Source organism: Benincasa hispida, chromosome 11 (assembly GCF_027475165.1).
Source record: "Benincasa hispida cultivar pf3 chromosome 11, pf3_genome.v1.1, whole genome shotgun sequence".
Classification (NCBI taxonomy): Eukaryota; Viridiplantae; Streptophyta; class Magnoliopsida; order Cucurbitales; family Cucurbitaceae; genus Benincasa; species Benincasa hispida.
This window is the reverse complement of record NC_143488.1, coordinates 51,235,507-51,248,506: the sequence shown is the minus strand read 5'-3', so window position 1 is coordinate 51,248,506 and position 13,000 is coordinate 51,235,507. Positions and strand designations below refer to the sequence as shown.

The window sequence follows — 13,000 nt, the reverse complement described above, 5'->3', positions numbered from 1 at the left end:
AAATTTTCAAATTAATTGAGTGATTTAATAATATATGATATAATTAAGTTATTGTAATTATTTGTGATATGATTATTATAATGTATTTGATACATTATAGCATTTGTGAGAGGAAATAAATATTTGAATAAGATGTAAATATTAATTATATGAATTGGATTCATAATTGTTAAGTTTAATATAAATGTGATTTATTTTAAATGTCAAGTAAGAGAGAAAAGAAACTATAGGTTATATTGTATATGATACAATATTTAAACTATAAGATATAAGTTTATTTTATATAACTTGTAGTTTAATATATATATTATGATAAGTTTGTTATCATATTTATATATATTAAATATTTATTTTATATAAATTATTTTATTTGAATTAGGGAGAGAGTTACAACTTCTTCTCCTTTTTTTTCTCTCCACCCACGTAAGTGGGTGGTTCTTGATATATTTGGCATTTTTTGAAAGGATTTTTTTCTTCTGCTTCACGAGAGAAAAAGTAAGACAGAAACGTTCTGTGAGAGTGGTTGTTCTTAGAAATCAATCACAATTCTTTATTCTCCTTTCGACTTCAATTTTTCCCTCATTTCCAAAATAGTTCGAGTCCACTACTCTTGGATTCTCTACCTGAGAATACCAAGGTCACCTTCGTGGTAGTGTCTGTTTCTTGATCGAAGGATTCTTGAAAAAAATCTTCAAAGGTAAGGGTTTCTGAAACCCTAAGTTTTCTTTTAATTAAGCATATTGTAATTTATGTAAATGCATAATTTGTTCTTTCTTTTCTGTAATAATTACATTATATGAGAAATGGGAATTGGGACGATCCTATTTCTACTCAAGGTCTTCTTCATTGAGATTCTTTATATATATATATATATACACTGTATCATTAAATTTCAAATTAATTATTTTTTGAAAACTAGAAAATTAAAAGGGGTGGGATTTATTTTGATAACCCCCCTCAACCCTTTTTTCTCTCAAACATGAAACACAAAGGGGGTTTTATTTAGTGTTCAGTTTTTCATCATTTAGACAACTTCATCTTCTTCATCCTCATCCATTTCTTTGTGAAATTTTTTCTCAACAAAAGTATTCATCCCTTTGCCAAAATTAACACTTAGAAGCCCACACCTCTCTTGTAATTCTCATCCTTGAGAATAATTGGACTCTCTTGTGTTGGTGTTCGTTTTGGATTGATGTCTTGCTGTGAAATTTCATTCATGTTTGGGAAAAGAAGTTATGTTCGTGATACTTGATTGTGGAGAGGAAACGTGAAGAGTGTTGGTTCTTCAAAGGTGAGTTTTTAGTTTCACTTTCTTCTCTATAAAAATCTTAGTTGAAGAAGCATGCTTAGTTAATTTATGGTTTATCTTTAGTTTCTGTCACTCTGAATTATAATGTTCTGTAAAACGAAAATGAGACACAATTGTATTTGTTTGCTTCCACTTCGGATATTCCAAATCCTTCAGACAATATAATATATATCATAGTATATATCATAAATTTCATTTATATCAGAGTATTATCATAAATTCAAAGTAGTCGAAAAAAAATTATATCTACTACAGTATATAAATCACAGATAGACTTAATGTTCATCACAAAACATATGTAAAAGTATATATATCATAAGACAAGAAATCTAAATATAAAAATCATCATCGTTTATATAAAATAAACTATTATATAATCACAGTATATATATATACATTTATTCCTTGGTTTGTATGTCCAAGAACCTTCCCCATCTTCATCTCATCCAGAACTCACGTTGTCGACCGTATCTGCTCGCCCTGCGCTGTCGACCAGATATATAGTAGAATATTGCATACTAACTATATTTAAACAACAATATATATTAAAACAACAATGGTAGACAATGTTGCAGCCGTGTTTATATATATTTGTAACTGAAATTGAAAACAAAATCTAAAAATACACTTAAATTCGTTGTTCATCCATTCTTAACCTCATAGTAGATTGACCATATATATATATATATATCAATTATTTGAAATAAACCTGGATATATATATGAATTATTTGAAATATACTCGACTTGCCCAGCCTTAGATCTATGCCCAACTACACTATTGACCTACCAAATCTGCATGTGTCGTTGACCAGATTTGCCCACCGTAACACTATTGTTCACCGTTGGCAACCTCCATCAACGTCGACCATCGCACCACCATCGTTCATCTCTCGCCATCCATTGTGTCACCATCAATTCCTCTCTCACCAATGTAACCGACTATTCATCGTGCCATCATTATTGACCTGAATCGACCATCGTGTCATTGTCGCCATCCACTTGCTCATGCTGTTGGGAAGTAGAAAAAGAGAGGAGGAAGAAAGGAGAAAGAAGAAGAACGACCAAAAAAAGAAAGAGAGAGAAGAGGGAGAAAGGAAGAAGAAAGGAGAAAGAAGGAGAAAAATATGGTGGATCCAACATTTTTTTTTCATAAAAATTAATATCAATTGGCACATGGCTACGAAATTCTAGGCTATGCATGTGGGAGATACACAAAAACCTAGGTTTATCCATTTACTTTTTTTAATATATATATGTATAACACATGTGAGAGCTAAATTGTAAATAAGGTGAAATAGGGAGGCCAAATATTTTTTTTCCTTTAAAAATGAAATGTTCAAAACGTAATATGAGCCCAGTGGTCATTTATTTGCCCTTTATCTAGTTGCAGCCCATATGATTTCCGAGGGCCTAAGCCCAAAATGAGAAGCATTTGGCCCATTGAGCTCATGATCGTACAACTGCTCACGGAACAAAATGGGAATTTGATTTTTGTTTTTTCCTCAACCTTTATAATATCACTGGTGAGGCGATGTGCAGCATAAAAACGAGATTGAAGACGAAGACGAAGACGAAGACGAAGGAGAAGAGAAGAGAAGAGAGAGAGAGAAAACCAGAAACAGCAACAACGAAGAAGACGACCGCCATAGCCATAGCTCAGTCTTCAATAAGCTCTGCAGCTCTAAACTCACTCGACCACACCTTCTCTCTTGTAATGCCGAGAATTTCCACACCCGAAACCCGATTATCCCAAGAATTTTTCAGGTCATCGAGTCTCCAAATTGATTGACACGATCGGAGCTCCAATTTCCTCTGGAGATCTGGGTTTCTTTCATCGGATTATCCTTCTTCCGTCGTCGATAAGAATCTTCATCTTCTCATTGTGAGTACTTTTCTTCTTCTTCGTTTTTTCCCCTCTTCCCCTTCTTCATCTTCGCTTTCTGCTTCCATGCGCTCTGACAGTCTTCGATTTGGCGAGGGCCTGTTTTTCACCAGATCTTGCGATTACGGATCGTTTCTTCCACTCCTGCTATCTCATATGTGTTTTCCCTTTCTCTGTCCGGAGTTCTTCGAGAACTTGAGGAAGGGAGACGCCTCTTAGTTCTCTAACATTATCGGATTCATTATGTTTCCACAGTTGTCTGTATTGGGAATTTCCAAAAGGATTTACGAATTTCTCGTTGTTTTCCCTCTTCGCAGATATGGAGACGGAGGTGAGGAATCAGAATCAGAGAGGGTGTAAACCTCTGGAACCGGAGGTTTTCTTACAGTGGGGAAAGCGGAAGCGACTGCGATGCCCTAGAAACAAAGACCCAGAGATCTCCGAGCGATTGTGCGGCAGTCTACGGAAGAAAATCGGATCTCGAAGCGATCGCTGTGTGATTTCTTCTTCGGAGAAAGAAAGGATCCCACTCCAACCAAATCGTCTAACTAGGTCAGAAACCGACGCCCAATTCCTTTTATTTCCACTCTCTTTCTCAAAAGGACGACTATGAACGAAATTTCTTGATCTATTACTTCAATTTATGTTATTATAAGCTATATATTGGTGTTGTGTTGTGTTCTTGCGTCTTCTTCTCCTCCCCCAGCTAGAAAAAGAGCGCAATTCAAGAGAAGATGTTTCTCCAGAAATAATAAGGTAAAACAATCTTGTGTTGTTGTTGGATCTGTTTGGTGACAGGAATTCTGAGGGCGTTACTACGCTGCGTAACGGTGGTGCAGGCACATCGCCATCGCCAGAAAAGGAAGACCGTTACTACGCCACCAGAGGATCCACGGCGGCGGTAGTTGACGAGAACGGCCACGAGGAAAGAGGAGGCAGCTTTGTTTTACCAAAGCTGTTGATTGCTCTGTCAAGCAAAGAAAAGGAAGAAGACTTCATGGCCATGAAAGGCTGCAAGCTCCCACAAAGGCCCAAAAAGAGAGCCAAGATGATTCAGAGAAGCTTACTTGTAAGCATAACCACCACCATCCCATCTGAAGTTTTTGTACAGATGACCTATTTTATAGCACTATTGCTTTAGGGATGTCTCTTCCATTGGGTCATTCCCCGTTAAAGTTGCTGGTATTGGGTCATTGGTACAAAAATCTCACCAGATTTCTTCTTTTTCTTCCCTTTTTTCTTTGGCTTAGTTATTGGAATTTTGTGTTCAGCTGGTGAGCCCTGGTGCATGGCTGACTGAAATGAGCCAAGAAAGATATGAAGTTAGGGAAAAGAAGACAACAAAGAAGGTAACACAACAAACTTGTCTTTTGTTTCTTCTTTAATCTTCTTCTGCTAAATTGGGTTATGGCTGGCTTGATGTTGAAAAGGCTTCTTCTTCTTCTTCTTCTTCTTCTTTTGTTTTGTGGGTTTTGAATTTGTAGAGGCCAACAGGGCTGAAAGCCATGGGAAGTACGGAAACTGATTCAGAATGAGGATAAAGATGTGAAGAAATTGAGACTGAACTGACCCTTTTGATTATTTTTTGGAATGGTGAATTTGAATGAAGAAGAGTAGAAGGGAAAGAGAGAGTGTGAATCTCATCATCCTCAGCCTCTGCTCTGCAGTCCTTTGGAATTATGACTCAAAGTCACAATTTGGCTTTGGATTTGATGCTAAAGAAGTCCACTTTTGGTGCTGTGTTAGGCAGAGCCGCGAAAGCGATGGATTGTTTACAAATTATTAAAAAAAGAAAAGAAAAAGAAAAAGAAAAAGAAATTGTCCCTTTTTTGTGTATAATATGTAATGTAAAAAAAATGACTCTTGCATCTGGATCATCATCCATCAAATGAAATGGAAATTTATCGTTCTTAATTTGAAATTAATCACAACTAAGTGAAGATATTTCAATTGATCAGGAAAAATATTTATGTAATTGAAACTAAGAAAATATATTTTAAGTTAAATTACAAATTTAATTTACGGTTTAGAAAAAGTTTAGTTTGGCCCATTGAGAGGAGTAACATAAGTCGGAGTTAATAAGACCGTGAGATTGAGTTCTTCGTTAATTGTAGATGGAAATGTGGAAATGTAAAAAGTAGAGATAAAATGGAAGATTAAGTTTTTTTACTAAAGGTGAAAAGTATATAAAAAAGAATTACATAATAAATGTGTAAGTAAGCATGTACTTTCAAGTTGGGTTGTTTACACTAATTTAATAAGTTTTGAAATTTAGTTCATATAGTTTATAATTGAAATTTAGTTCATTTGATAAAATTTTCATAAGTAGTCCCATGATGATTAAATATAGAGACTAAATCATTAAATGAGGATAGGACCATTTATGAAGTTTTATTAAACCATAAGTATTAAATTCTTACTTTTAAAAAAATCAAATGATTAAATTTTAATTTTCTGTAAAGTATAGGATCAATTTTATAATTTAACTAATATTTTATTTATTTAAAATTGGTTGTGATTTGAAATTAGGGAGAATAAGAAGTTTAGCGGATCGAATTTGTGTATGGAAATTAGTATATTTTAGATGTGAGAATATGACATTAATCATCTAGAAGTTATGGATTGTTTTATTTGTTGTATATTTCTGTAAGCTAAATTTGTCTTGTTTATTTCAATTCTTATTGTATACAAGTTTTATTGCTTGTGTGTATTCCATTCCCATGGAAATAATGTTTTAGGCTTTATTTGGAAAACTCATTTTCTCTCTTTTACACAATGGGTTTGTCAAAATTAAGGTTATTGTATAATTGAAATAATTATTCACAAACTATTCAATTATTGTAAAATTTAAAAGCTCTTTTAGTAAAAGTAAACTAAAAAAGAACACAATAAAAACCATTCTAAAAAAGAAGCATCCAAATTTGGTGCATGTAGATAGTACATCTAATAAAGTGTACACACACAGACATATATATAACCAGCTCCATGGTCTTAATTTGTACAAGTCTACAAGATTCTACTAATTGGAGTACATTTGATTATAAATGACCTTTTTGGGGTTGTATCAAAAAGAAAATGCACTAACTATGATTTAAAAATTGGAAGTTGACTTTCTTTGAATGATGTATCTAATAAAAGAGGTTCAATTATAAGTTTTGTTTTTAAAATTTAGGTTTGTTATATTTAGTTTTGAACTTTGGAAGGTAAATAGGTTCATGAATTGTCAATTTTATATCTAATCGATCTTATAATTTTTTTTTAAAAAAAGTTAAATGATCTATTTGATATAAATAGACTCTAACCTTTCGATTTTGTGCTATTAGATTCTTGAATTTTTTATAAATTTAAAGTTTAAGATCTAAATTTATAAATTAACTAAAAACTAAAAAATGTACTACCCATAGACTATCAAGAACTACCAAAGTATATTGAATAGAATGCATCGAAGAAGCGTGGGAGGCTTTGGCACATAACAGTGAGGAGGTGACGTTCCCTATCGACGACGTCAAGGCTTTGGCACAAAACCGTGGGAAAGTCTCCTTCACTCACACCCGTCATCGCAATAACATCTTGGTACATTCCTTTGTTAAAAAAAAGCTACGGTGGAGAGTGGTTTAAATCTTCTCCATATTCTTTACCTTGAATAGTTTGTTTACATGGTGTCGAATGACATGATTTTGTAATTATTTCTTCTTCTATTCCCTGAAAAAAATGCATGGAAGAAAGTTACCCTACATGGGAGAATAGGGGTGGCTTCTTGTATAGACTATGAGTGCTTAGAGCTGAAAATGTGGAAATGGGCATAAATAATTGATGCTTGGTGGACTTTTAAACTTTTCTAATTTATTTAATCAAATATTTAATTATACACGACTTTACCATAATTGACTATTGGAACCCACAATTTCACTCATGAATTTAGGTGTTTTTTTTCCCTCTCTCTCTAAATTCATATTATTGTGGTTTTGCGGTGTAAAGTTTTCTCTATTTTATATTTCGTCTTTTTTCTCCATTTCATATTGATAAATGCAAGAATTTTTTTATGCTAATAAATTCAAGTAATTTAATTAGTAATGAGCAGTGTAGCTAGCAATAAGATGAGCTTTTGATATATTATTTTGAGTGTTTTTTATATGTATTATTTGAGTGTTATATATATATATATATATATATATATATATATATATATAAATATTATTGTGAGTGTTTACCTTAGAAGGAACAAATATTAAAAGAATTTTAGCCCCTTTTTTAAGTAGAAAAGAATTTTAATTCAAATTTAGGGTGGGTTTGAATTAGATTTTTAGGTGTTTAATTTAAGAATAAGTCCTTTGAAAAAAATGGAGTATTTGACAACTATTCAAAATAGTTTTTTAAATATATTTTAATTATTTTTTTTTATCAAAAGTGTTTAAATAAAAATATTTTTTTTTTAAAAAAATATTTTTTTCTTAAGTCAATCAAAAAAGACCATTAGTTTATGATTTTTACTTGAGAAAAGAACACCACTCTATTTTTATTTTTACTTTTTTTTTAGAAAACAAACTGACCTTTTAAGTTTAATGTTGTTTTATCTTAAATATATAGTATATATTTTGTAGTATTTATAATACATGAAGTGAATTTGGTGGAGGATATTAAAGTTATTCCAACTTTGTTCATGATGCTAAAGTTTAGGTATAATAAGTTCTTTATTTTTATTTATTTTTTAATGTTGTATAGCAGTTGGAATTAAATTCTAAGTTTAACAACCTACCAAATACACAATTTACAATTAAAAAATGATTGGGCCCTTAAAAGTTCGTAATTTAATAATTGCTTTAATTTATCTTATTTTTCCAATGTTGAGATGATTGAGACCGAGTAGAGTAAGATCTCAACTACAATAGAATAACCCATGATTTTAGGGTAAAATCTACCAACAATAAAAGAAAAGTTTCACTAAAAAAGGAATTACAAATTTTCTTTCGATACAAAAAATAAATTCTCTTACAAGAATAAACTTTCTTTTAAAAAAATAATCTTTCTCTTTTTATCTCACTTAGATTTGAGATAGTTAATCATCAATACTTGCCTGTTTATAATTAATCAGGCTTTGTCATCAAATAAGAGTGTGTTTAGAATACATTTTCAAGTGATTAATTTAAATAATAAGTTATTTTGGAATAAATTGGAGTGGATGACAACTAATAACTTGTAGAAATACAAGCTATTCACTACAAGAAAAAGAGGCTCTCCCAATGCCTAAAACAACTGTCGAAAAATATATTGTCGAAAGAGAGGATCTTGCTCGACTACATAAGGGTAGCATTGGGAGTTAGTAATAAGCATCAGGAGTTCGGGAGATGGAAGCTAGCACTGACCAAACTACTGATGATTTAAGTAATTCGACAGAAGTTTGGTAGGAACTCTGGACGGAGGTCCCAACAGCTCACTATAGCCATCGGGAGATGGGTTTTAAAACCCCAAATCGAATAGGGCAGATCCAGATCTGCCTTTTTCATCTTCAACCCTAGCAGACCAGAGAACTGCGTCACGATTTGTTTGTCCGTCTTCCATCTTCTGTCATCCGTCCGTTTGTCCATCTTTTATCAGTAAGTCGATTGTTCGTCTGTCGTTAAGTCGTCCATTCGCCCATCATTCGTCAAACGTCGTTCGTTCGTCTGTCGTTCGATAAGCCTTTCTCTATTTTTTTTTATTGGACCTAAAATGCTTGATTTATTTACTCATTTTATTGTTTAGGAGAATGTTAGTTAAGGTAGCGACTTCTGATAACTCTATTTTTCATTTTATTGAGCCCTAATATAGGATTAAAATGTCTTGATTTTATGAAAATATATGTGAAAACATTCATGTGAATGAATTGATATTTGTACAGGATTGATTTTGTTAAATTGGATTTATAATTCTTCAATTTCTGAAAATATTAATGGAAGCATTAATATGTGGATGAATAACAAATAGTATCACTTTAGTAATTGGGTCTTTTTGTGGTTATGATCATAATTTGATTTTGTTAGATTGGATTTGTAGTTCGGACTCCCTTTTTTTATGAGCTTTTTTCTGTCCTTGTATATTTTTTTTATTATGTTCAATGAAACCTCACTTTCGTTTTATGAGTATATATAAGCCTGTAAAAGTTAACCACCATTCATTATGTATACAACACATGTTATAATTTGTTTTGGATTACAAGTTGAGTCAGAAAAGGTTTATTTTTAAGGATGAATAAAGAATAAGTCATTAGAGGTTGTGGAGCGACATTTATTAACATATGGAATATTCCCCTCATACTGTGAATAGGTATACCATGGAGAGCCAGTCAACTTATCTAAAAGTTTTGAAAGACATACAACTTATTCAATACATAATGATGAAGAAACTAGCATAGAGTGTAATGTTGTTGAAGAAAATGAAATGTTGAATCTTATAAACGATATACAAGTTCCAATTGAAAACGAAGACGCAAATAAAGAAGGTTTCGAGAATGAAACATCCTCTAATGGTCAAGAAAGAGATACCACAAACTTATTTGAGGATTTAATGGTTGAAGCATGTAATGAACTATACGCTGGTTGTTCGCAATTTTCGTCCTTGAACATTTTAGTGGAGTTATTATGTGTTTGTGGATGTTTATAAAATTTGAATGTTGTGTGGGTGAGTTGAGATTGGTTATACCTGTTTTGAAGTTCAACTTGGAATTTTTTGTTTGTTGTATAAATTTATGAATTTTGAATATTGTGTGGAGTAGGTTGAGATTAGTTATACTTGTTTTGGAGTTCAACTTGGATTTTTTTTTTAGTGGAAATTTATGAATTTTGAATGTTGTGTGAGATGTGTGGGATAGGTTAGGATGGGTTGTGTAGAAGTTTATGAATTTTGAATGTTTGTGGAAGTTAATGAATTTATGAATTTTTTGTTTCTTTTGGAGTTCAACTTGTGGTTTTTGTGTGTTTGTGGAGGTTTCAGGTTGAGAACATGTAGTCTTGGAAGTGTGTTCATTTTCTTCGTTTTGTAGGATTGTAATATTCATCTAATGGCTTTTGTTTGATTGTGAAAGTTTATGAACTTTGAATGTTGTTTGGTATGGGTTGAGATTAGTTATTCTTTTGGAGTTTAACTTATGGTCTTTGTGTGTTTGTAGAGGTTTCAAGTTGAGAAAATGTAGTCTTGGAAGTGTGTTGATTTTTTTTTTTTGGTTTTTGTTTTATAAGATTGTTACTCATTTCTTTGTTTTGTAGGATTGTAGGATTTTCTTTCTTTTATAGAATTGTATTGGTTTTTGTTTTATAAGATTGTTACTCATTTCTTTGTTTTGTAGGATTGTAGGATTTTCTTTCTTTTATAGAATTGTAGGATTTTCTTTGATTTGTAGGATTTGTAGGATTCACCTTATGGTTTTTGTTTGTTTTGTGTGATGTTGTTTGGAGATGATGTTGAAAATGTTGTTGGGGATGTTGTGTTGGAGATATGTGTTGCAGACGTCGTTGAGAGCTCTTTCTTCTATGTATTTGTGAAGACATTTATTTTTTAGACCATTTTGCCAACTTCTCTCTCTTTTGTTTAACAGAGAATACTATCAACTTTGTTAGTTTGTTTTGTTTCTTATGTGAATAATTTTTAGTTGCTTAACAATGTTATATATTTTAGATTATTCAGATCAAATTTAAAAAAATTAAAAATAAAAAAAATGACTATCTCCCGATGAAAAACGTTGGGTCCAGCTGTCGGGAGTTCAAATTCAGATTTTGAATTTCTGAAATTGAACTCCTGATGGCTTACTAACCGTTGGGATCTTGAAGAACTCCCGACGATGTCTATACATGTGTCAGGAGTTCCAAACTCCTGACGCCGCATAACAAACGTTGGGATTTATAAAAATTCTCAACGTTGTGTGTTGTCGTGTCGGAGTTGTACTCTGACGGATATATCCCCACCAAACTTTCGACGACTAGTTTGTCGTCGGGAGTGGATCTCCGGACGCATTTTTTACTATTTTTCAATGATTTGAAGCGTAAAAAAATGGGTGTTTTCTTCTAGTGATTGTTCTATCAAAGTTGAAATAATTAGGATTAAAATGATATAAACGCATTTATAATAAAGGAAAAATGCATGGAATTGCATTTATGTGATAAATTCATGAAAAAGTACTATTTTAAGTAGAAATTGTATCACTAACATACTTTAATGCAGGAATTGGGAGAATTTACTAAGTGTTGTAGACAAAGCCAATGCATGGAGCGTATGTTCGGCTAATTCGACGGATGGTATATACATTTGGCTCGTGCGATTAACATCAAATCACAACTTGCAAGCATGGACAACTGACAGGTGGCGTCTAAACGAGGCAGAATTGTAGGTGACTAACTCAAGGTATGGAATTTAATGCAGTCACATCACCAAGTGGCTAAGCTGATTGCTTATATAAGGAGAAGTTACTTATAGAAGTAAGAGTTAGACACTTAGAATATAGAGCTTAGAAAATCTGTAAATTCTTCATCTCTACCGATTGCAAGAAAGAAAAAAAAGGAACGATTGTCATCTCCCACCGTTGGTAACGAAGTGCTGCTAGAGGAAAGCTCGAGAACGTAGTTGTCAACAACAAGCACAAAAATGAGCCAAAGAGAACAAAAGATTGAACCTCGCGGCTTAACTCTTTTCCCTTACTTAGTATTTTCATTCATTGTCTTACTTGTTGAACTTGGATTCTATGTAACAAAACATATTTCTTTAATTCAATCTCCATTTCAACCATTTCCACATTTCCATCTATCGAATTACGCTAAGTTGTTTGTTTGTGGTGAAGTTTACTTGCTTGATATTTGCATAAAGTATATTGTTTGAGTCCACCTGATCAGTCGATTGAAGTAAAAGCACTTAGTTACTCGAGAGAGTAAGTATTTGTAGAACTCATCAAGCTAGGGCATTGAGTAATTTTTGAGATAAATTTATTCATGTCATTTAACTGCTCATTTTGACTAACGCATGCATTTTAGAGATAAGATAAATGTGGCATTTACATCGAGAGGTGTTAAACATAAATTAGAGAACATGTTAAGCACAAATTAGAGAACAGACTCTAAATGCATCGCGCACATACACAGATTCTAGCAGACATTTTTACCATCTCCACCTCAGTTTCACTATGCTTACATAGACTTGTTGTTATAACTAAGGAATCAACGCATACCATCTAACACCTAATCCATTCATCCACATATCCTCTTTCCCTTTATTTGAACTCCTACTTCCTCTTGCAAGCGTGCTAAGTTAGTTTAGTGTACATAACCAATGCATACATTTAATTAAGTAAACCACTGCAAATAGATCAATAGACCATCTTGCGTTAGTTTAGACTAGATTCCTTATGTTTGACCTTGGGCTTACCAAGATACTTAGGTTAGATTTATACTTGTGTCTAGCTTAAGAAAACTTGTATACAATTAGCAAAGTGTGCTTGAACATTAATTTATCATCTATCTAACGCATACCATTATCTTCACGCCATGAAATAGATTATTCATATTTCCACAATCATTTTCAAAATCAATCATCTCCAAAAGGAAGCAACAACAACTATTCAAAATAGTTTTTCAATGTATTTTAATCGATTCTTATCATGTTTGAATAAAAATGATTTTTTTGAAAATTACTTTTTTTTTTCCTCAAGTTAATCCAAATGGCACTCCGGCCACAAATTTGACATTTTGGGCAAACTGTAAATTTTTTATTAGTAATTAGAGGCTTATTTTATATTATAAATAATAATAATCAAATACTTATTTACTAATTTAATTACATTTTATG

General features: G+C 32.2%; 1 protein-coding gene across 4 annotated transcripts; it reads left to right on the top strand.

Annotated features, from left to right (window-relative positions):
• The first annotated feature begins 2,790 nt into the window (after positions 1-2,790).
• On the top strand, positions 2,791-5,114 carry LOC120091318 (uncharacterized). Of its 4 annotated transcripts, none has more exons than XM_039049303.2 (5): positions 2,791-3,193; positions 3,511-3,745; positions 3,992-4,262; positions 4,465-4,542; positions 4,678-5,114. In XM_039049303.2, exons 2-5 carry the CDS (start codon positions 3,513-3,515, stop codon positions 4,726-4,728), a joined length of 633 nt encoding a protein of 210 aa, XP_038905231.1. In that variant the 5' UTR covers positions 2,791-3,193; positions 3,511-3,512; the 3' UTR covers positions 4,729-5,114. The 4 variants fall into 4 exon arrangements, with proteins under 4 accessions (XP_038905231.1, XP_038905228.1, XP_090163280.1 ...); XM_039049300.2 differs by having other exon boundaries at positions 2,813-3,193; positions 4,444-4,542; XM_090307154.1 differs by having other exon boundaries at positions 2,852-3,193; positions 3,307-3,745.
• Positions 5,115-13,000: the final 7,886 nt, after the last annotated feature.